The sequence below is a fragment of the Ranitomeya imitator genome, chromosome 1, assembly GCF_032444005.1.
Source record: "Ranitomeya imitator isolate aRanImi1 chromosome 1, aRanImi1.pri, whole genome shotgun sequence".
NCBI classification, from domain to species: Eukaryota; Metazoa; Chordata; class Amphibia; order Anura; family Dendrobatidae; genus Ranitomeya; species Ranitomeya imitator.
In genome coordinates, this window is record NC_091282.1 from 305,401,099 (window position 1) to 305,426,383 (window position 25,285).

General features: G+C 41.9%; 1 protein-coding gene across 1 annotated transcript in view; it reads left to right on the plus strand.

Moving 5' to 3' along the window:
• The window catches only part of SPPL3 (signal peptide peptidase like 3), a 129,517-nt gene that overhangs the window by 63,184 nt on the left and 41,048 nt on the right, over positions 1–25,285 (plus strand). Inside the window, exons 2-3 of the mRNA XM_069757952.1 lie at positions 13,980–14,057; positions 18,696–18,784. Of these exons, the coding sequence (XP_069614053.1) occupies positions 13,980–14,057; positions 18,696–18,784 (167 nt within the window). The remainder of the gene's footprint in view (positions 1–13,979; positions 14,058–18,695; positions 18,785–25,285) is intronic.

The following is a 25,285-nucleotide window of genomic DNA, read 5'->3' on the forward strand; positions in this document are numbered from 1 at the left end:
GTGCTGGAGTTTCCCCAGCGACCAACGATCTCCCAACAGGGGCCTGATCGTTGGTCGCTGTCACACAGAATGATTTAGTTAACGATATCGTTGCTACGTCACAAAAAGCAACAATATCGTTAACGATATCGTTCAGTGTGACGGTACCACTAGTTGAGAAGCCACATGTGAGATTTTGCCTAAGGGTTTAGTTAACACTTTAGAATCATCTTTAACACATACAAACTCTGTTTTGTCTCATGTTAAAAGCCAACCCTCATGTGAGCTGATTGTCTTGTCAAGGTGTGAGTTTCTAGTTTGATGTAAACACAATCTACAGGTTGTGTAATGACAAGTTCTCCAGCTTTCCAGGATACGTTTACGTTTTCATTGGCCATTGTAAAGTATGTAAAGAAGCTGAATACTTGTACAGGCCTAATACTACCAACAGTTCTTGAAGATTGGATCTAATCCAGGTACCTCTCTGTAAGGATGCATTTACACTGAAAGATTATCGTTGAGAAGTATCCTCAAAAATGCTAATTTCACAATTATCTTTCCATTTAGGCAGGCTAAAGATCAGTCGATGAATCAGTGAAATGTTATTTTGCGCAGTGCAAATGATCATTGTTCTTGGCGGTGCATTGTCCTGGGTAAACAGGTCTCTCTGTCATGAACTATGGCAGCGTTTGAGCACTGAGCGATGTATTACAGATTACTCAGTGTGCATCATTTGCTTTCATCTGCCTGCGTAAACAGGCTACTATGACCGCAGATCGGTAAGTTTACTGATTGGCGTACTTTTAGTTCCAAAGTCAGTGTTATAAATGGACGTAAAGGTTCTGTTCACATGTCAAATTGACAAAGATCCAGTGTGGGGGAAAAAAAACCTGGAAAACCCAGATTAATTACAATCTGAGCAAAAGCCGATGCAAAATGGGACTATAGTTTCCGTTTTTGAATGGATATGTCATGAAAAAGGTATCTGTTTAAAACTGGACACTTTGATTTCTGTTTACACTCATATTTGATCAGCAACAACGCTAGTAAAAACTGAGCAGCTCTTATATTTTGGGCATGATTTCAGAACGATACAAGGGAATGGTATTTGACACTTCCAGTCCCATTCAAATGAGTGGATCATGTACTGGAACCTTTTTGGTTTAATTTTTGTAACCAATACCGGAAATAACTACTGAACATTTGAAAAAAGGCTAAAATTATGAAGAATGAGGGGTTTGTCTGTGGATGTAGAAGCTTTAGTCAAAGCGGAAACAAACTATGGTACTTTAAGATAAAACCAGAAAGTCCCTTCTGTACTTTGGGCATTTGTTCCCCTTGCCTAGCTAAATCGGAACACACCTGCAGAGTTACTGAAGGTGGCAGGCGTTACACAACTGTATGTGCTCAATAAGGAACTTATCCTTGGATATTTATTTCTTCAGATGGCTTTTCTCTGAGATCCAGTGCATGATTACTGCTTCCCAAAGCAACTATGAGAGCCTGCATTATATAAAGGGCTCAATATAACCTCATACTTGGGCTTTTAAAAGAACAGTTTTTCAATACTTTTTCACAAAGATTTTTTTTTTTTTCCGGAATGCTTTTCTTCGTACTTTGGCACATTCCTCTTTTCATCGTAACTTCATTGTAACACTAGGTTGAACATGTAAATTGGAATGAGGTCCATTATCGCGTGGCTGAGGGTCTGAATAGTGGGTCCTCTGCGCCAGGCATTGAACTACATTGGACTTCCACTCTTTAGCCTAATCACTGAATCCAGGAACATGATCTTTCCATTTTGGGGATCTTTTGCAGGAGACTTGTCTCTGGGATCTGGCAGTGGGATGGTTAGCATGTGATAGGAGCCTGCTATATGTTTTGTAAGTACAGGAAGAATGTGTGAAATAGAAATTGTTTTAGTAAAAGACAAATAGCTATAAATGGTAAATGCTCAAACTGGGCTACAGTGGCGTACTACCAGTCCAGTTCTTTTGGTTAGAGACTGCGTCCCCTCTTAAAAGGAATCTTATCACCCCCCCCCCCCCCCCAAGACGAGTATGACCCATTAATATGGGCATACAGGTAATAGAAATGTTACTCTACCTGTATGCCTCATATTAATGGTCTAGTCAGGGGTGGAGAATGTTTTTTTTTTTTCTACCAAGGGCTATTTGGATATTTATACCATCCTTCGGGGGCCGCACAAACTCCACCCGCAAAGTATATCCTGACTGTGGCACTGGTGTCGGGACCTAATCTTTCATTGCATGCCCTTCAGTAGTGAACACTGCGTGTGTGCTAACGGAGCAAGAAGAAATTAGTGAGCTGGTGAGAATCAAAATACAGCTCTTTGTCCAAGAATGTGGTCCCCGATAATCTGCCCGGGGGCCTAATAAAAGGTCATCGAGGGCCGTAGATGGCCCTGGGGCCTGAGGTTCCCCACCCCTGGTTTAGTTGCTGAGAAATGTTATATCATTTCTTTGTTAGGGTACCGTCACACAGTGGCATTTTGATCGCTACGACGGCACGATCCGTGACGCTCCAGCATCGTAACAATATCGCTCCAGCGTCGTAAACTGCTGTCACACTTTGCCATGTACAACGCTGGAGCGATAATTTCATGACGTATGTGCGATGTAGAAGCCGTTGGTTACTATGCGCACATCGTATACAATATCGTGCACACCTTTGTTACACCATGCGATCATGCCGCCACAGCGGGACACTAGACGACGAAAGAAAGTTTCAAACGATCTGCTACGACGTACGATTCTCAGCGGGGTCCCTGATCGCAGGAGCGTGTCAGACACTGCGAGATCGCTGGAACGTCACGGATATATCGCTGGAACGTCACAAATCGTGCCGTCGTAGCGATCAAAATGCTACTGTGTGACGGTACCCTTAATGATTTTTTTTCCAGGCTCCGGGGTGTGCTGTGCCTGGAAGAAATCTCGGCCTCCTGTCTTCATTGTAATACTTGCCCCCTCCCCATCAGCGTCCGTTACGGGCCTGGAATCCTGCGCCGTGCACTCCCTGAGAAATACATACCTGATCCTTCCTTCTATGGGTGCTGCTGCATTCAGGGATCTTCTGCGCAGGCGACTTCAGTGCCCTCCGGTGTGCGTGCCGATAAGGTGCTCTCCCCACTTCCCTGCATAGTCATCACCATGTACACATGGTTCCTAGTGCTGACTGTGCAGGGAGGAAGTAGGGAGTGCATATTATCAGGGCGCACACCAGAGGTCACAGTGACTCACCGGCGCTTGAACAGAAGATCCTGTAGCTTTATATTACTTTATGGGCAATTTACCGTATTTGTTTTACACTGTTACATAGGACCACGTATTTCCAGAGGTTCACAGACAATGGTATTCCAAGAACAGTACAACAGCCTGTGCCATCTTCAGTGTAGTAGAGGGGTTTACAGGGAGACTTGTCTAGATCATTTTTTCCCAAACTCCAGTCCTCACAGCCCACAACATATCATGTTTTCAGAATTTCCTTCGTATTGCACAGGTAATGGAAAGATTATTATGGTATCAGAAAATGCCACAGGTTCTCTCACCTGTGCATTACTAGAATAATCCAGAAAACATGATGTGCTGGGGGCTGTGAGGACTGAAGTTTGGGAAATACTGGTCTAGATCATAGGTCAGGGGCTACATGTAACCTGTAATGCTGTTGTTTGGGGCCCCAAACCGTCCATTCAAAAACATGTACTTTCAATGTTAGAGGAGTGACACATGTCGGGAGTAGTAACCTGTAAGTACTAATGGTGCGGCCATAACTAAAGTCGAGGAATTGGTTATGCATGTGCGCAACAACCATTATTGTAGATTTATGGGAGGAATTAAGCACATAAAGTACAATACATGAAGTCACACAGACAGTCTTATCTTTTCTGGAGCATAGTCAGTGGCGAATGAGACCCCAATCTCCTGATTAATAATGGGCTTGCCCCATTTCCACTTACTAGACATTGATGGCATAAACTTTCATTTCTGAAATACTTAAAGGGGTTGTCTAGTATTTTTAGATGTATAACCTATGCTTCAGTGGGGGTTGACCTAGTCCAGGAGCCAGCGGCAGCGCAAAACTGTCCGTGTATAGCAGCTCCCGCGGGATACTGCAGATCAACCCCTATTCATGTGAAGAGAGGTGCAAGTCCAGTACGCGGCCACTGCAATGAGTTCATCCAGCCATGGCTTGTGGGGTTGCCAGGTGTGGTACTCCGACCGATCTGGTGTTGCTTACCTATCCTAAGGATAGGCCATCAATATAAAAGTACCAGAAAACTCATTTAATTCCCCTTAAAATGCTGGAACACTTCATAGAGTAAACATTTGTCATGTACTTTCATATTTCATTGCACCTATAATTGCGCGTTTCGCAATGAAATGCTTCGTCCAGGGGTGGTGGGTCCTCGGGTGCTCTTACATGGTAACTATACCTTTATTATTACTATGACTACATGTTTCATACCCTAATGGTTTAGCGCACTATACCTGTGCCTATGTGATTAATGATTGCTTATCAGCACTTTACCTACTTTGCACATATTTATGCACTTGTTGTATGCACAATTATTTGAATTATACCTATTGTGATTATTATTTTTGTTTTGTATATTCTTTGTCTGTATACTATCATGTATGCTGTCAGTATTGAAGTTGCCCCCGAGTGAGTCCCACCTTTGCTTCTGCACTGGTGACTACTGCCCTGTTTTTATTCCTTTTTTATATATATTCAATAAAGTTTGTACCTTTTATATACATTTGGCGGTCCCTTTTGTGAAGGTTTTTGCTTTGGTATTCTCAAACACTATGCTTGACAAGTGTGACCAACCTGTCAATCACTTTTCCAAGTGATATTTCAAATCGCTTGGAAAAGCGCAAGCATTCTGCAAGCTAAAAAAGCTTGTGTTTTGTGGGAAAACGCATGCGAATTCCGCATGCTTTTTACCCGCGACAGGGAGTTGCGGAAATGCTGCCGTCATTTCCGCAGCATTTCTGCAACGTGGGCACATAGCCTAAATGTAAGCAAAATTAAATCTAGAAATGCATTAGAAAGGTATAGTTACTCTTTAAGAACTTTTGCGTTCGCATGTCCTGTGTATATTCCTTCTGGAAATCAAGACTACTGCATGTTGCAATTCACCCTGTAAATTGGATGTGTCCATACAATTTGATACTCAGGGCTCGCACACCTTAAAGGGAAGGTACTGCGTTTGTAGGTCATTAATAAATCACTGTAATGTAGCATAACATGCTGCTATAAGCAAGTTTGAAATGCACGTGAAACAGATTTCATGTGTTATATGAGTTTAAAGAATGTACTGGGGGCTGACATCTTGGTTTTGCAGCAGTAGCAGGGCCCTATCAGTGTCAGATTACGGCACCCCATGGACATAGGGTCAGCGCTGGTCTATTATCTCCTATCTGTAACATTGCAGCAGCATTAGCAGTGAGCTGGGCACGCCTCTGTGGGCTGCACAACTCACTGCTGTAGGTGTGACTAGCTGCCATTTTATTATAGCCCAGTGCTATGTGCCGAGCTCCACTTACGCTCTATCACAGGACAGAAGAAGCCATCACTGCTCCTCTGTACTCCAAGCAGGCACATCCTCTGCTCCTCACACGCTGCCCTGTGTGCTTCTCCTGCTGTGTCTCCGCCTCCCCCTCACACACAGTCCCTGTGATCTCCTGTAAGCTGCACTCACAGCCTGCAGAGAGGGAGGTGACACCTGGAGAGAGAGAGAGCAGGGCAGCTGACAGGACAGGGATTAAGGTGGGGGAAGGGGGATGGCAAGAATGTTATTCACGAAAAATGCTGAGCCCACTGTGTTCTGCTCCTCTGTAAACAAGCTGCGCCTCTGATGCAGTAACTGCTGGTGATAGCAGGTCACAGGGCAGTCACACACAAAATGGCGCTGCCCTGTGATGCTGCTCTTCATTCTGCCCCAGGGATATTAGACCACCCAAAAGGGGAGGGAAATGGTGATGTCAGCAGTTACTGCCCCAATTTTCCAGGAAAGAATAAAGCTGCTAACTCTTACTATGGCTGTTTGAGGTCTAAAACGGAAAATGCTCCCCCCTAGTGGTCAATATGTATATTTGCAGAAAAATATATAATAACATAAGCAAACAGTGCAAACATTGCATTAATACATTTTAATTACTATTTTAAGCTTAATTTCACAAAAAAAACAAAATACAAGAAAACTGGTGGCACCTTCCCTTTAAAGACAAGGGGAAGGGTAGCGCAAGTTGTCTCTTTGCGGTAGGAATACAGAGGAAAGTCCGACTTCTGAAAATATCCTGATCCCTGTTTCATCGTGATTGCAAATATTTACTGATAGACATCTCTGGACAGATCAGTTCTTCCTAACTCCCTGGATCCATGGGATCCAACTGGTGTAGCTTTCTGAAATAAAAATCCGATACACATAAGCTTTTATGTAACAGTTACATCTTCAGTTTTCTAATGAATGAAACGTACAATTTATTAAATACTTGGCATCAATTTTCATTGCTGAAGTAGTTTTTACACTGTGAAAAAAGTGAGTGACACTGGTTGAGCTTCCTTCTACATGGCGCCTTTCACCTGCTGCTCATCGCCCAGGAGCCAGCAAGTGCCACCCATGTGTACTTCTCCCAAGGAAGCCAGAATTGACACCTGCAGCACGACACCCTGGGCTTTGTGTTGGGCAATCTTTTTGCATGCCTTTGCCTTGGACAATCGGGTGCTAAGAGGCAGCTGTGTGTGGTGTGTTCATTGTGTGCCCGAAGTAACAAGCTCTCACTGATCTCGGTGTGTCTGTAGAAGGTGACTGCAGTGGGAGCAGAGGAGAATGTGCTCATTGTCCGGCCCTGACAGAGCGCTCTGTGTCTTGGCCTGGCGTTTTCTACAGCCTCTCTGTGGTGGAAACTCCTGCCTGTGTAACAGACACAAATAGACTAAGACTGCAAACCAGTCATTTAAATCCCTCTGGCCTGTGTTGTGAGTTCAGAGACGGGGTTGGGTGGTGCTTTTGTCTTGAATGGTAGACGTAGTCTGCATAGTGTGTGGGTGGATGCAGTCGTCTAGCGTCATCCTGCCACCATACCGAACTTTATATGCAAGTTTATTAATGTGGTCTCTACAAGAAGTCCTCAATATCTGAAGGGCCATACATACATGCCCTGTGCGTATAACAGAAGGTGTATTCAGGGGGCTCGTGTTGCTTATTCACAGGGATGAAGGCATTCTGTGGGATGAGAACCGATTTCGTGGAGGCAGCAGGTTTAGTGTGCCCCACGCCTCTCTGGATCTGCATCTAGAAAATAAATCTTTGTAGAACGGTGACGTCTCGCTTTCTTTGTTGTAAGGCTTCCTTGCTGGTTCTTCAGGTTGTAGTCAGAATGCAGAGCAGGTCTGGTCAGCTCTTATTGGTTGTATTTCTGGTAGATTGTGAGCTTGGGGTTAACTCCTAAAAGGCATTGTGTAACGTAATTGAATAATACAGGCGCAAATGCTTCATGATATTTTGACAGACCTAGTTTTACAAGTTTCAGCATTTATTGGAAGGGCTTGTGTTTGCTTGTCCTCAATCAAAAAGCTCCAGTTCTAGTTGGATTTTTAGAGTGTGTGGGTTCTATGACTTCAATACATTTACCACCTTGATTGTAGAGTTTAATTCCAATATACATACTAATGTTAAACACGTTATTTGTGGATGGCTACGTGTGACTTGGTGACCAGTGATGGGAAACCTAACCTGTTCGGAGACGTGATTTTCTTTTTTTTTTTTTGTGGCAGGTCGCAGTGTGTCACAGAAGGAAATCATTGGATGTGAGGTGGCAATACGACACTGCGCTTTGTGTTGCGTGACACAGCGCTCTGTAGCACTAGCCTCATCCACGTATGAATTGATTACCAAAATCAGTGGCCAAAGTGACCCTTGAGGATCCTGGGCATGCATTGGAATGCCCACACTTCTCTAGTGTGACCAACCCAGACAATCCCTTGTAATATGGCTTTGCACTCGGTACTTTACTGTGACTTTTTTGCATGACTGTTGTTCACACTTTTTGGCCAAAAAACAGTCTCTGAATTTAAAAATCTAAATTAACCCCTTTCTGCCATCAGACGTACTATTCCGTCCATGTGGGGTGGGCTTTACTTCCCACGGACGGAATAGTACGTCAAAGGCGATCGGCCGCACTCACGGGGGGAGCGCGGCCGGGTGTCAGCTGCTTATCGCAGCTGACATCCGGCACTATGTGCCAGGAGCGGTCACGGACTGCCCCCGGCACATTAACCCCCGGCACACCGCGATCAAACATGATCGCGATGTGCTGGCGGTGCAGGGAAGCTTCCCGCAGGGAGGGGGCTCCCTGCGGGCTTCCCTGAGACCCCCGCAGCAACGCGATGTGATCGCGTTGCTCCGGGGGTCTCTCACCTCCTCCCTGCAGAAAGTCCCGGATCCAAGATGGCCGCGGATCCGGGTCCTGCAGGGAGGGAGGTGGCTTACCAAGTGCCTGCTCAGAGCAGGCACTTGGTAACGCTGCAGCGCTGTTTGACAGATCGGTGATCTGTCAGAGTGCTGTGCAAACTGGCAGATCACCAATCTGTATTGTCCCCCCCTGGGACAAAGTAAAAAAGTAAAAACATTTTTTTACAAGTGTGTAAAAAAAAATAAAAAAATCCTAAATAATGAAAAAAAAAAAAATATTATTCCCATAAATACATTTCTTTATCTAAATAAAAAAAAACCAAAACAATAAAAGTACACATATTTAGTATCGCCGCGTCCGTAACGACCCGACCTATAAAACTGGCCCACTAGTTAACCCCTTCAGTAAACACCGTAAGAAAAAAAAAAAAAAGAGGCAAAAAACAAAGCTTTATTATCATACCGCCGAACAAAAAGTGGAATAACACGCGATCAAAAAGACAGATATAAATAACCATGGTACCGCTGAAAGCGTCATCTTGTCCCGCAAAAAATGAGCCACCATACAGCATAATCAGCGAAAAAATAAAAAAGTTATAGTCCTCAGAATAAAGCGATGCAAAAATAATTATTTTTTCTATAAAATAGTTTTTATCGTATAAAAGCGCAAAAACATAAAAGAAATTATATAAATGAGGTGTCGCTGTAATCGTACTGACCCGAAGAATAAAACTGCTTTATCAATTTTACCAAACGCGGAACGGTATAAACGCCTCCCCCAAAAGAAATTCATGAATAGCTGGTTTTTGCTAATTCTGCCTCACAAAAATCGGAATAAAAAGCGATCAAAAAATGTCACGTGCCCGAATATGTTACCAATAAAAACGTCAACTCGTCCCGCAAAAAACAAGACCTCACATGACTCTGTGGACTCAAATATGGAAAAATTATAGCTCTCAAAATGTGGTAACGCAAAAAAATATTTTTTGCAATAAAAAGCGTCTTTCAGTGAGTGACTGCTGCCAATCATAAAAATCCGCTAAAAAACCCGCTATAAAAGTAAATCAAACCCCCCTTCATTACCCCTTTAGTTAGGGAAAAATAAAAAAAATGTATTTATTTCCTTTTTCCCATTAGGATTAGGGCTAGGGTTAGGGCTAGGGTTAGGGTTAGGGCTAGGGTTAAGGCTACAGTTAGGGTTAAGGCTACATTTAGGGTTAAGGCTACAGTTAGGGTTAAGGCTACAGTTAGGGTTAGGGTTTGGATTACATTTGCGGTTGGGATTAGGATTAGGGGTGTGTCTGGGTTAGAGGTGTGGTTAGGGTTACCGTTGGAATTAGGGTTAGGGGTGTGTTTGGGTTAGGGTTTCAGTTATAATTGGGGGGTTTCCACTGTTTAGACACATCAGGGGCTCTCCAAACACGACATGGCGTCCGATCTCAATTCCAGCCAATTCTGCGTTGAAAAAGTAAAACAGTGCTCCTTCCCTTCCGAGCTCTCCCGTGTGCCCAAACAGGGGTTTACCCTCACATATGGGGTATTAGCGCACTCAGGACAAATTGGAAACAAATTTTGGGGTCCAATTTCTCCTGTTGCCCTTGGGAAAATACAAAACTGGGGGCTAAAAAATATTTGTGGGAAAAAATTTTTGTTTTATTTTTACGGCTCTGCATTATAAACTTCTGTGAAGCTCTTGGTGGGTCAAAGTGCTCACCACACATCTAGATAAGTTCCTTAGGGGGTCTACTTTCCAAAATGGTGTCATTTGTGGGGGGTTTCAATATTTAGGCACATCAGTGGCTCTCCAAACGCAACATGGCGTCTCATCTCAATTCCTGTGAATTTTGCATTGAAAAGTCAAACGGCGCTCCTTCCCTTCCGAGGTCTCCCATGCGCCCAAACAGTGGTTTACCCCCATATATGGGGTATCAGAGTACTCAGGACAAATTGTGCAACAACTTTTTGGTTCCAATTTCTTCTCTTACCATTGGGAAAATAAAAAATTGGGGGCGAAAAGATAATTTTTGTGAAAAAAAAAAAATATTTTTTATTTTTACGGTTCTGCATTATAAACTTCTGTGAAGCACTTGGTGGGTCAAAGTGCTCACCACACCTCTAGATAAGTTCCTTAGGGGGTCTACTTTCCAAAATGGTGTCACTTGTGGGGGGTTTCAATGTTTAGGCACATCAGTGGCTCTCCGAACGCAACATGGCATCCCATCTCAATTCCAGTCAATTTTGCATTGAGAAGTCAAATGGCGCTCCTTCGCTTCCAAGCTCTGTCATGCGCCCAAACAGTGGTTTACCTCCACTTATGGGGTATCGGCGTACTCAGGACAAATTGTACAACAAGGTTTGGGGTCCATTTCTCCTGCAACTCTTGGCAAAATAAAACAAATTGGAGCTGAAGTAAATTTTTTGTGAAAAAAAGTTAAATGTTCATTTTTATTTAAACATTCCAAAAATTCCTGTGAAACACCTGAAGGGTTAATAAACTTCTTGAATGTGGTTTTGAGAACCTTGAGGGGTGCAGCTTTTAGAATGGTGTCACACTTGGGTATTTTCTATCATATAGACCCCTCAAAATGACTTCAAATGAGATGTGGTCCCTAAAATAAAATGGTGTTGTAAAAATGAGAAATTGCTGGTCAACTTTTAACCCTTATAACTCCCTAACAAAAAAAAATTTTGGTTCCAAAATTGTGCTGATGTAAAGTAGACATGTGGGAAATGTTACTTATTAAGTATTTTGTGTGACATATCTCTGTGATTTAATTGCATAAAAATTCAAAGTTGGAAAATTGCAAAATTTTCAAAATTTTCGCCATGTTTCCGTTTTTTTCACAAATAAACGCAGGTAATATCAAAGAAATTTTACCACTATCATGAAGTACAATATGTCACGAGAAAACAATGTCAGAATCACCGGGATCCGTTGAAGTGTTCCAGAGTTATAACCTCATAAAGGGACAGTGGTCAGAATTGTAAAAATTGGCCCGGTCCATAACGTGCAAACCACCCTTGGGGGTAAAGGGGTTAAAATCTATATTTAAGGTTAAGTACCATTGTAAGCACTGCACATGTTTGGCCACCGTTGCTATACTGAATTGGTGTCTGATATATATATTAGGCAATGTGCTATGTAATAAGATAATGAAAAAAATTATAACCTGCACATAAGCTGTGGAATAATGGGGAATTTTAATAATTAGGTATAATTAAAACGGGCTTGTAAAAATGTACTGCACAGCATGTGAGTTTCAGTAGCGTATTTTCAACAATAGAACGTCATTAGATGCGATAAATCCCCATGTACCGAAACACAAGTGCAGTTAATAAGAACGCAGCATTTTGGACGCAGTGAAAAGGCGCGGCGTCCAAAACGCTACTGTTCCTGATCGTGGGCACACAGCCTTAGGTTACTGAGTGCCGCCCTTCTTGCACAATCTGAATTTTTAGATTTAGCAGTGAAGCAGGGTTGAAAAGCTTACCCCATCCACACTGCTCTCTGTATACAGAGTCCATATATCCATAGACAGTGACATGCCTGCTAGTCACAGCAATGATAAGCTACTGGTGTTAAGGTACCTTCACACTGAACAACTTAGCAACGATATCGCTAGCGATCCGTGACGTTGCAGCGTCCTGGATAGCGATATCGTTGTGTTTGACACGCAGCAGCGATCAGGCCCCTGCTGTGACATCGCTGGTTGGAGCAGAAAGGCCAGAACTTTATTTCGTCGCTGGACTCCCGCAGACATCGCTGAATCGGCGTGTGTGACGCCGATTCAGCGATGTCTTCACTGGTAACCAGGGTAAACATCGGGTTACTAAGCGCAGGGCCGCACTTAGTAACCCGATGTTTACCCTGGTTACCAGTGTAAATGTGAAAAAAACCAAACACTACATACTTACATTCCGGTGTCTGTCGCGTCCCCCGGCGTTCTGCTTCCCTGCACTGTCAGCGCCGGCTGGCCGTAAAGCACAGCGGTGACGTCACCACTCTGCTTTACGGCCGGCCCTCACAGTCATTGCAGGAAGCAGAACGCCGGGGGACGCGACAGACACCAGAATGTAAGTATGTAGTGTTTTTTTTTTTTTTTTTTTTTTACATTTACACTGGTAACCAGGGTAAACATCGGGTTACTAAGCGCGGCCCTGCACTTAGTAACCCGATATTTACCCTGGTTACCAGTGAAGACATCGCTGAATCGGCGTCACACACGCCGATTCAGCGTCACACACGCCGATTCAGCGTCACACACGCCGATTCAGCGATGTCAGCGGGAGATCAGCGACCAAAATAAATTTCTGATCATTCCCCAGCGACCAATTATCTCCCAGCAGGGGCCTGATCGTTGGTCGCTGTCACGCATAACGATTTCGGTAACGATATCGTTGCTACGTCACAAAAAGCAGCGATAGCGTTAACGATTTCGTTATGTGTGACGGTACCTTTAGAACAAGCATAGTAAGCAAACAGTCTCCTGGATAAGAGAGGCATTACTGAAATCAATTTTTAGCCCCACCTCATGCTGTCTTCAGATTGCATAGGAAAAACCTGCTGACAGATTCCCTTCAACCTCCTGCTGACATCAGTTGTGTGCATAATGCAGCAATGATGATGTTGCACAGGGCCCGCAATTCAGAATATGCCCCTGTGATAGCAGCCGATAAGGAAGGGGTTCACCGTGGTCATGGGCCACTGATGAGGTCGCTGGACCAAGCCCCAGAAAATCTGATTGCTTAACTATAGTAGTTAGCAGTATAAATGAATAACCATGTAATTACCAATTTGACTTTAACTGTGCTCACTCTTCTGCTCTCGGCCAGGTTGATGTCACTTTCTTTGGTCACCTGACTGCTGAAGGCTATGATTGGCTGCAGTGGTCAGGTAACTAGAACAGTTTATCATCAGATATCCAACCACTGAAGTTCTGCACCCAGTTGTGTTAAAATCCTTGCTGTTGGAGAGCGAGTCTTAAATTGAGCCCAGCTGCTATGTACCTCCAGATAGAGTGGTAATCTGCAGTAAATTGCATTTACATAATGTGTGGCAGGCTTACTGGAGCAGTGGGTACAGTGATAAAATACAGTTTCATAGTCCCTGCAGCTACTTGGCCTTCCAGCCATCAGGGCAGTGCAAGGGCCATTACAGTCACTGTTCACTACAGTGTGTGAGCCTGTTATCACTCACCTACACATTGACTGGTCGTCTACACCCGTCCAAATACACACACGCCCTGCTCTGTACATGGTTATGGTGCGGTGACTGTAAGAGCCCTGCTCCAATGGTTGGAAATGAGCATCTTCCAGGGAGAATGCACCTTCTTTTCCTCTATAAGCAGCAGACACGATTGCCCGCTGACTACCGCTGTATCTGCAGGTGCACAGTGTTTTTGGAGGTGACCAGTCCACATTGTTCACAATTTTCTTTAACTGTAATCCCTGTTGGTAATGCAAGACTATTTTATTCTGAACTACAATTAATTTCTTCTACATTCTGATCAGAATTCAGGTTATAGTTATGTCACTAATCTATATATATTTTTTATTTCTACAGGGCTTACTCCTTGGTGGATTCCAGTCAAGTCTCCACGTTCCTTATTTCGATCCTCCTCATAGTCTATGGCAGCTTCAGGTTTGTGTCTTTATGCGTTGTACCACCTAAGTGTGACTTTTTTTTTTTTTTTTTTTTAGCTTCATAGCATGTTAGTGCTAAACTGTGCTTTGCATGTAAAAAAGCCATAAAATACAGCTTTATACACAGGCACGCTATCTTACCAGACAAGGCTATGCAATGTTAAGCGTATTTTCTGATGATCTTTGAAGCCATTCCTCACAAGATATGTGATGGTGATATTTCTTAGCACTGTCTGACCTAATTCTGGCAGTTTTGTTCAATATATTGTTTCAAGTTTAACTGCTGCTTTTTTTTTTTATAGAAACATCAATAATTAAGGGATTAGCTCGCCTGCTAAGCAGACTTTCCAAAAAATAATTTGTAAAAGCGTTTAAATCGAAAATGTGAATTTGTGGATTTCGGGTCCTTTCATTGGCCCACATTTATTATTCATTTTAAAGCTACATTCACAAAACCATTATCCATGTGCCTGTTCTATGTGATTTTTTTTTTTTTTTTTTGTGTGTTGCACACTCACTCCTATCTTTATTGATCCACATGTACATTCGTTTTAAAAGCCAATCCCTGTGTCAAATCAATTTCTCATTTGTTTTGTGAATCGGACTGCCATTAAAGATGGATTCAAAAAAATGGAAGACATACTTTCAACTTCAGCATTCCATCTGTTTTTCAACTGTATTTAACTGATCTGTTGTTAGAGGACATTTCTACAAATTTTGCATGTTGAGCTGCGCACACACAATGTAATAGTAGCTGCAGAGCGAAATATTTTTCCCCCCACCTCTCCATTGCAAATACATTAGCAATCAAATTATTGGTTCCTAATGAGTTAACTTTTATTAGGTTGGTATTATCAGATAGCAATTCATACAGGGAGAATTACATTAATTATGTGTCTAATAGTTTTATTCCGCTCTGCACCCACTATTATATTAACCCCTTCACGACATGCGCCGTACTTCTTCTTGCAGACCTCTATGGTTGTCGCTGCCTGATAGCGATGAGCGCTACCCGGTGGACAGCGCTCATAGCAAGTGAGGTATTCTGTTACATGCAGTTGATCTGATCATCGCCTGCATGTAGCAGAGCCAATCTGGTTATGGCAGCTTCTAATCTCCCATTGATTAGAAGATGCCAAAAGTAAAAAATAAAGTTTTTAATTACACAAAAAATGGAGAAAAAAAAGTTCAAATCACCCCCTTTCGCCCCATTCAAAATAAAACCATAAAAAACCAAACATACACACATTTGGTATTGCCACCTTTAGAATCGTCCGATCTATCAATATATATATAAAAAAGGGCGTAACGAAAAAAAAATCAAAACACCAGAATTAAATTTTTTGGTCGCTGCAACATTGCATTAAAATGCAAGAACGGGCGATCAAAAGATCATATCTGCACCAAAATGGTATATTTGAAACGTCAGTTCGGTACGCAAAAAGTAACCCCTCACCCAACCCAAAATGGAGACGCTACGGTTCTCGGGAAAATTACACATTTTTTTTTTTTTTTTTAAACAAACTTTAGATTTCTATTGACCACATAAATAAAAAAAGAATCTAGACATATTTGGTATCTATGAACTCGTAATGACCTGAACAACCACAATGGCATGTCAGTTTTAGCATTTGGTGAACATGGCAAAAAGCAAAACACAAAAAAAACCAAACAGAAAACCTAAAAACAATTCTGAAATTGCACTTTTTTTTTTTTTTTCAATTTCACCGCACTTGGAATTTTTTCCCATGTCTAAGTACACGACATGGTAAAATCAATGGTGTCGTTCAAAAGTACAACTTGTCCCGCAAAAAAGCAAGCCATCACATGGCCATATTGATGGAAAAATAAAGTCATGGCTCTAGGAAGAAGGGGAGCGAAAAACAAACACAAAAACGAAAAAGGGCTCCGTCATGAAGAGGTTAAACTGAATGTCCAGCTCAACATGTAAAATTAGTTGGAAGTTTTCTTTAACCCCTCAACGACTGCCGTTCCAAGACAGCTGTTAAGAGGCTTTAATCCTCAGCGCCGCTTTTTCCCTGTGCTCAGGGTTATGTGTTTAGCAAAACCACCACCAGTGGGCGAAAATGCCACGGTGACAACTGAAATAGAACTGCTGGTGTCTGCGACTTCAGCCCCTTCTGGTTTTGGAACTGGTTGGGGACAATTGACTCCTTAAATGCTGTTGTCAATTGTGACAATAGCATCTTAGTGGCTAAGTGGATGTAAAACACTCCTTTTAATACCGTCGGCCCCCTATGATCTTCATCGCGGGTGCCGATAGTTGCCATCAATCAGCCGAGGTCATCTGATGACCGCAGGGTACAGTGGCCTGTTATTCACTAGTATAAAAGGCTGAGTCAATGCAGGTCTTATACACTGCAGTACATGAGACCAATAATCAACAGTGAAAATGAAAAATGTTCATGTCCCAAAGTGGGACTAAGTGACAAAGTAATAATAATAAAAACACAAAATTATGAAAACCCGTTTAACAACTAAAAACACAGCTTTTTTTTTTTTGCTTAAAAAAAAAGGTATAGATCATTTGTATCGCTGCATCCGGAGCAACCAAATCTATAAAACAGTCATGTTGTTTTTCTGTATAGCAAACACAGTAAAATAATTAACTCCTTTACGACATTTGCTGTATTTATCATTATAGGTCTCCTCACCCTGTTTAATGTGGGCTCTGTCATGTTTTCCGGCACAGGACAGCTGATATCAGCTGACACATGCCCCTAACAGCCGCAGGTGGAATCACGATCCACCTTTGGCTCTTAACATGTTAAATGCAATTGTCAATCTCTGACAGCAGCATTTAACATGGCCACATCGGAAACGAGTCATTAGCTTCACCCATCGGCGCCACTGTTACATAATCACCTGGCGCCGATGGGTTTGAATGAGAACGCGGGATCTGCTGGAGACCCCTGCGCTTGTCATTGCCGCTCTGCTATGAGCCTTACCCAGTGGCTGGCGTTCATAGCAGATGATCAATTCTGCTACACATAGTAGGACTGAAGCACTGCTATGTATAGCACAAGTGATCAGAAGATCGCAGCTTCAATCAAATCTTCTATGGAGACTATTGAAACAAGTAAAAAGTAGAAAATGTTTTTAAAAATCTAAAAGTTCAAAACCGCCCCTTTCAAAATAAAATAATAATTAAAAACAAAATACACATATATGGTGTCGCCGCTTTCAGAAACGCCTGATCTATCAAAATGTAAAAAGAATTAATCCGATTGGATCAAAACGCCAGAATTCCTTTTTTTGGTCACTGCAACATTTTAACATGTTAAATGCCGCAGTCATTCCGCTGTAGGAAATTGGCTGTGGTGGTTATTTCCGCTCTATGAGCGCTGCCCAGTGGCTGGCTCTCATAGCTGATGATCAGTATTGCTACACATAGCAGAGCTGCAGCCCTATTATGTTTAGCACAAGTGATCGGATGATAGTCGCTTCAGTTCTTGTAAGGAGACTATTGAAGCAAGTAAAAAGTGGGGGAAAAAGTTTTTTTTTAAAAATATGAAAGTTCAAATCACCCCCTTCAAAGTAAAACAAAAAAAAAAATCAAACATACTCATTTGGTATTGCTGTGTTAAGAAACTCCTGATCTATCAGAATATAAAAAGAATGAATCCGTTCATTAAACTGCAAAATGAGAAAAAAAATCAAAATGCAACATTTCATTAAAATGCAATAACAAGTGATCAAAAGATTGTATGTACCCCAAAGTGATATCAATAAAAACATCAGCTCAGCTCGCAAAAAATAAGCCCTCACTCTGCCCCAGATCACAAAAAAATGAAGGCGCTACGGGTCTTGGAAAATTGCTTTTTTATTATTATTATTATTATTATTATTATTATTACAAACTTTTGATTTTTTTGTTAACTTAAATAAAAAAAACAACCTATACGTGTTTGGTATCTGCAAATTGGTAATGGCCTGGAGAATCATAATGGCAGGTCAGTTTTGGCATTTTAGTAAACATGGTAGAAACAAGAAAAACAATTGTGGAATTGCACCATTTTTGCAATTTCACCTTACTTTTAATTTTTTTCTCGTTTTCCAGGATACTATATGGTAAAAGCAATAAGGTCGTTCAAAAGTAGAACTCATCCTGTAAAAAAAAGAAGCCCTCACACAGCCACATTGATTGAAAAAATAAGAAAGTTATGTCTCTGGGAAGAAGGGAAGCAAAAAACAGATGTGCAAAAACTGAAAATCCCAAGATTTTCAAGGAGTTACAAGGAGTTAAGCTCAAAATTGGCTCTGTCGCTAAGGTGTTAAAATAGATAAAAGTTCAGATAGTCTACCTGCTTCAGTTTTTAAAAACAGATGATTAAACAATCTCGTACAATGCGGAGGCAATACACTTGCCACATGAGAGCAAATCGGTTCGTTTTACACAGACACAAAAATCGAAAGATCTGTGAATGTAGCCGTAGCCTGTTTTGGAGGCAATTGTACAAGTTTAGAGAGCCACACCTAAAATTATGCCAAATTAGTTCAACTTTGGCATTGTTTTATTCCCAGTTTGTGCCACAATTTCACTATGATATAGTGTAGCCTGTCCTTTTTGTCTTTGTTTTGCAAATCTGTTTAAAACTAGTTTTATTCTTTACAGGTCTCTGAATATGGACTTTGAAAATCAAGATAAAGAAAAGGACAGCAGTGGTTCTCCAGGAGCATTTAGTGGGAACAGCACCAATAATAGTAAGCATGACTTCAGATTGTGTCCCATATGGAATTCTATATTTTCCTACAACTACCATTATTTGCATGATTTTTTTTTTTTGTTATTAGACAGAATCTGAAGTATGTTTCAGAAGTTGTTACTCTAGATTGTAATCTAGATTGTAAACTTGATGGCAAAGCTTTAACCACATTGGCAACATCTCTAACAATTTCAGGGTATAAAGGAATTGCCTCATACACAGTTTTGATAAATGGTTGAACTCTTGTACTTTGAGAGCAAGTGAAAAATTTTACTTAAATCTGGTCAATCAGTTTGCTATGGGAATGGAATGCTTTTCCCTGTGGTAATGTTTTGACTGCTTCATGTGGTTCAAATACTTTTCAAAATGATACTCCTCATCTAATGAGGCTGAAGATAAGGTAGTAATGGTAAGACCCAAGTCCTCTTGCTCTTGGCAGTCCTGTAGCCCACTCATCCTAACTGCTACCTCAATCAGAGCTTCTTTTCATTTAGTAAGCTGTTCATCATCCAGCAATATACGATGACTCGGGTCCACATAAACAGCTGCCATAAGAATTTTATTTTCTTATAGCAGTGTCTCTCCATTTCATTAAAGCAGCAATGCCATCTGCGATTTAAACTCCCTCTTTGGGACAAGCAAAATAGCAAGTTCTACCACTCCTTTACGAAAATATCAGAAGTTAGATCCTCAGCTTCTAATTTTTTAGTCACTGTGAATAGGTGATGAAACAATTCCTTCAATTCACCTGCCACCTGTGTCCATTGACCTTCATGTAGTGTTACCAGAGGGTTGGCCGTATCTCCAAGATAGGGTTTTGGCTCCAGCAATCGCTAATTCATTAGCTAGGTGCTGCCCCACCGAGTTGCTTGATTGACAATTGCCCCTTTTCCACCTTGTCTCTTGAAGATGGAATCAATTTTAGAAGTTCTGGCAGCAATAACCAATTTCCTCACTTCGACAATAAGAGTTCCAGCATTTCCCTCTGGCGGACTATCTTATTGCCAGCTGCGACGAGTGCACAACACCGTGCATGTGATTAACGTGAGAAAGCTTTGAATAGTAATATTTGTTCCTCAGTTACAGGACTGTGGCCTTCCATCTCAAACATACTGAATCTGAAGTTTTCTTCTAGCTGCTGTTCACCTTCATTATTCTCATTCATCAGTTTACCTTATATACTCAAGTATAAGCCGAGATTTTCAGCCCATTTTTGGGGGCTGAAAGTCCCCCTCTCGGCTTATACTCGATTCATACCCAGGGGTCGGCAGGGGAGGGGGAGCGGGGGCTGTCTAATTATACTCACCTGCTCCTAGCGCGGTCCCTGGCGCCCCAGCTTGTTCCTGTAGTGAGCGGTCACATGGTACTGCTCATTACAGTAATGAATATGCTGCTCCACCTCCCATAAGGGTGGAGCCGCATATTCATTACTATAATGAGCGGTAACTGTGACCGCTCACTACAGGAAGAAGCAGGGACTGCACCGCACCAGGAGCAGGTGAGTATAACTGGGAGGGGATATTCACCTGCTTCCCGTTTCAGCCGCCGCTCTGTCTTCAGCATCTTCTGCAGTGACGCTCAGGTCAGAGGGCGCGATGACGTTGTTAGTGCGCGCCCTCTGCTGAACGTCAGTGCTGAAGACAGAGCGGCGCCAGAACGAGGAGCAGGTGAATATTGAAAGTGCCGGGGGCCTGAGCGACGGAGAGGCGAGTATGTGATTTTTTTTTTTTTTTTTTTTATCGCAGCAACAGCAAATGGGGCAAGTGTCTGTATGGAGCATCTATGGGGCCATAACGTTTGTGCAGCACTATATAGGGCAAGTGTCTGTATAGAGCATTGTATGGGGCCATAACGTTTGTGCAGCACTATATGGGGCAAGTGTCTGTATAGAGCATCTTATGGGGCCATAACGTTTGTGCAGCACTATATGGGGCAAGTGTCTTTATAGGGCCATAATCAATGTTTGTGCAGCACTATATGGGGCAAGTGTCTGTATGGGGCCATAATCAACATTTGTGCAGCATTATATTAAAAACACTTAACCTACTGATGTCTCAATTAATTTTAATTTTATTGGTATCTATTTTTATTTTTGAAATTCACCAGTAGCTGCTGCATTTCCCACCCTAGGCTTATACTCGAGTCATTAAGTTTTCCCAGTTTTTTTGTGGCAAAATTAGGGGGGTCGGCCTATACTCGAGTATATACGGTATTTGTTCTTATCGTGTTTGAAGCGTTCAATTACAATAGCAATAACCTGTTTTTCCACAAAGGCCAGGATAAAGTGACTGGTGACTTGTCATGAGCTTTAGTATCTTTTACTGCCAGTGTCTTGGTAACAATTTTCTTGTCACGATCAAAACAAACGTTGATGGTAAAATACAGATGCTTCTTACAAAATTAAAATATTAATAAAAAGTTAATTTATTTCAGTTCTTCAGTACAAAAAGTGAAACTCATATTAAGTCATTACGAACAGTGATGTATTTCAAGTGTTTATTTGTGTTAATGTTGATGATTATGGTTTACAGCCAATGAAAACCCAAGTCGTTTATCTCAGTACATTAGAATGCTTTATAGCACCAGCTTGAAAAATTATTTTAAAATCCGAAATGTTGGCCCACTGAAATCTAAATGCAACTCAATACTTGGTCGGCACTCAATACTTGGTCGGGGCTCATTTTGCATCAATTACTACATCAATGCGGCGTGCCATAGAGGCGATTAGCCTGTGGCACTGCTGAGGTGTTATGGAAGCCCAGGTTGCTTTGATAGCAGCCTTCAGCTCATCTGCATTGTTGGGTCTGGTGTCTCTCATCTTCCCCTTGACAATACCCCATAGATTCTCTATGGGATTAACGTCAGGCGAGTTTGTTGGCCAATCAAGCACAGTGATACTGTTGATTTTAAACGAGTTATTGGTACATTTGGCAGTGTGGACAGGTGCCAAGTCCTCTTGGAGAATTAAATTTCCATCTACAAATAGCTTGTCGGCAGAGTGAAGCATGAAGTGATCTAAAATTTCCTGGTAGGTGGCTGCGCTGACTTTTGGTCTTGATAAAACACAGTGGACCTACATCAGCAGATGACATAGCTGCCCAAACCATCACTGATTGTAGAAACTTCACACTAGACCTCAAGTAGCTTGCATTTTGTGCCTCTCCATTCTTCCTCCAGACTGTGGGACCTTGATTTCCAAATTAAATGGAAAATTTACTTTCATCTGAAAACAACACCTTTGACCGCTGAGCAACAGTCCAGTTCTTTTTCTCCTTGGCCCAGGTAAGACACTTCTGGCGTTGTCTATTGGTCATGACAGGCTTGACACAAGGAATGCAACACTTGTAGCCCCTGTCCTGATACGTCTGTGTGTGGTGGCTCTTGAAGAAATGACTCCAGCAGCAGTCCACTCCTTGTGAATCTTCCCCAAATTTTTGAATGGCCTTTTCTTAACAATCTTTTCAAGGCTGCGGTTATCCCGGTTGCTTGTGCACCTTTTTCTACCACTCTTTTTCCTTCCACTCAGCATCACATTAATATGCTTGAATACAGCTCTCTGTGTGAACAGCCAGATTCTTAAGCAATGACTTTGTGTCTTACCCTCCTTGTAAAGTGTGTCAATTACTGCCTTCTGGACATCTGTCAAGTCAGCAGTCTTCCCCATGATTGTGGAGCCTACTGAAACAGAATAAGGGACCTTTTTATACACTTAGAAAGCCTTTTGCAGGTGTTTGTTATTATAATTTACTGAGATGACTTCTGAATTTTCATTGGCTGTAAGCCATAATCAATAACATTAACAGAAATAAACTCTTGAAATAGATCACTCTGTATTGACTCTATATAATGAGTTTCACTTTTTGTATTGAAAAACTGAAATAAATTAACTTTTTGATGATATTCTAATTTTGTGTGAAGCACCTGCAGTTCACTCTGTGACGTGTGCAGGCATTCATTTTAAGAAATATAAAGCATCTCTTGAGTCTTTTTAAGATCCTCCTTTTAGTTAAGGACTTCTTTAATCATTAATTTTCTAATACTTTCTCTTTCCAGAGAAACCCCAAGTTTGCGGGCCATTTCTCCATTAAGAGCTGGTCGTACAAATAATAATGGTGCACAGTCTTTCACAACAAGCCCTATGAGCGGTCTTTTCTATCAAATAATTTTTATTGATTTTATAAATTTAATAGAGGTAAAGGGTAACGGAAAACAGGGTAGAAGGGACAAAGGGAAAAGACAGGCATACATATATAAACTACTGTAGCTTACTCAAACAGAAAAAGACTGTAGCTTACTCAAACAGATTAAATGTAGCTCAATATTAAACCTAATACAACTGTTTCTTCTTAATAACAAAAAAGTAAGTATGATGTATATAAGGGCCTGTCTGGAATCACCTAAGGTGACCCTAGGACTTTGTGGGGGCAAAGTACGGTTCATTTACAAGCTACAATTGAGGAATAAGTGGAAAACAGCTTTTCCGGGCCTTTGGTAATAAAGTTACTATTTTCAGTAAAATGTTGATTGTAGAACTATTTGACTTGGGATGAAAGTTTGATTTGGACATAGAAAGGAGTCCGGGAGAACCCATGGAGGATTTTATACCGGCTCATTTCAGGAAGTCAGCTCCCTCCGCTGGAGAAGAAATATTAAGCAACTTAGATGCAAATTTAATTTGTAGTGTAGATAACTGAGTCCAATTGTAAGGTATTCTGGCCTTTTGAAGCTCACGAGTAGTGGATTGAAATAATTTCCTTTTATGCAAGGTTTCCTTATACAGGTCTTTAAAAAAGGTTAAATGACTAAACGGAGAAGAGAGGAATCTTGGCTCTTTTGAAATAACGAGTAGTGTATTTCTGACCCAGTTGGGGTAAAAAGAGACGATAACCTCAGTAGCAGCATCAGACGAAAGAGTAGATGGCCTGCAAATTCTAAAGACCTTCTCAATTAAAGGGAACCTGTCACCCCGTTTTTTGAGATTGAGCTATAAATACTGTTAAATAGGGCCTGCGCTGTGTGTTCCTATAGTGTATGTAGTGTACCCCGATTCCCCACCTATGCTGAGAAATAACTTACCAAAGTCGCCGTTTTCGCCTGTCAATCAGGCTGGTCAGGTCGGGAGGGCGTGGTGACATCGCTGGTTCTTCCTCAGCTTTACGTTGGTGGCGTAGTGGCGTAGTGGTGAACAAGCAGCGCGCGATCTGCGCTGTAATCCCTTGCATCGGTGGGGGCGGCCATCTTCCTGGGGCCGCGCGTGCGCAGATCGAGTGCTCTGCTGCACGGGGCTTCAGGAAAATGGCCGCGGGATGCCTCGCGTGCGCATTAGAGATCGCGGCGGCCATTTTCCCAAAGCTGAGTTTGCATCTCGGCTTTGGGAAAATGGCCGCCGCGATCTCTAATGCGCACGCGCGGCATCCCGCGGCCATTTTCCTGAAGCCCCGTGCAGCAGAGCACTCGATCTGCGCACGCGCGGCCCCAGGAAGATGGCCGCCCCCACCGATGCAAGGGATTACAGCGCAGATCGCGCGCTGCTTGTTCACCACTACGCCACTACGCCACCAACGTAAAGCTGAGGAAGAACCAGCGATGTCACCACGCCCTCCCGACCTGACCAGCCTGATTGACAGGCGAAAACGGCGACTTTGGTAAGTTATTTCTCAGCATAGGTGGGGAATCGGGGTACACTACATACACTATAGGAACACACAGCGCAGGCCCTATTTAACAGTATTTATAGCTCAATCTCAAAAAACGGGGTGACAGGTTCCCTTTAAGTTTTTCCCATGGGCGTTGGGAATTAAATGAGAAACTAAGGAAGAGATGTAATCCCTCAACTGGAAAAACTGGACTGTTTTTGGAATCCCTCTGATCTTCACATTGTTTTTCCGTTTAAAGTCTTCAAGATTAGTTAGACTTTTTATGAAGGAAGTAATATCTTTTGGAATGTTTTTCAATGAATCTGAGATTGTAGTACTGTTCTGATCTTTAGTAGGATATGTGGACTCTTGAATTTTGAATGAGGAGACAATTCTCTTTGAGTTACATAAAGAGCCATCAGAAGCTCCATAGGATTTTGAAAGTGAGACATCCGCTATGCGCAATAACATATCTTTGAAGAGCTCTTTGATGAAACTCTCGGAAGTTTTGACTTTGTGTATAGAATCATCAGATTCCATTTCGATTTCAGGCGATATTTTTGTTGTCGTCATTACTAGTATTTTTCCCTGAAATATCTACTGAAACTAGGAGGGCCTTACATATGTTGATGATAAATTTTTATGTTGGGTTATCATCGGTTGCTTGAATATAATTTATCAATGAATTATTGTAATTACATTGCCCTTGTAATTTTCTCTGAATTAGTTTGACGGATTTATTTTTTTGTTTAAATTTTTCAAAAATTTCAGAATGTTCACAACTGGTTGCATGTTCTGAAGAAGAATATGAACATGAAGAAAAATTGTCACCGGGAACCATGTCATCAGAAAAATAGTTACCT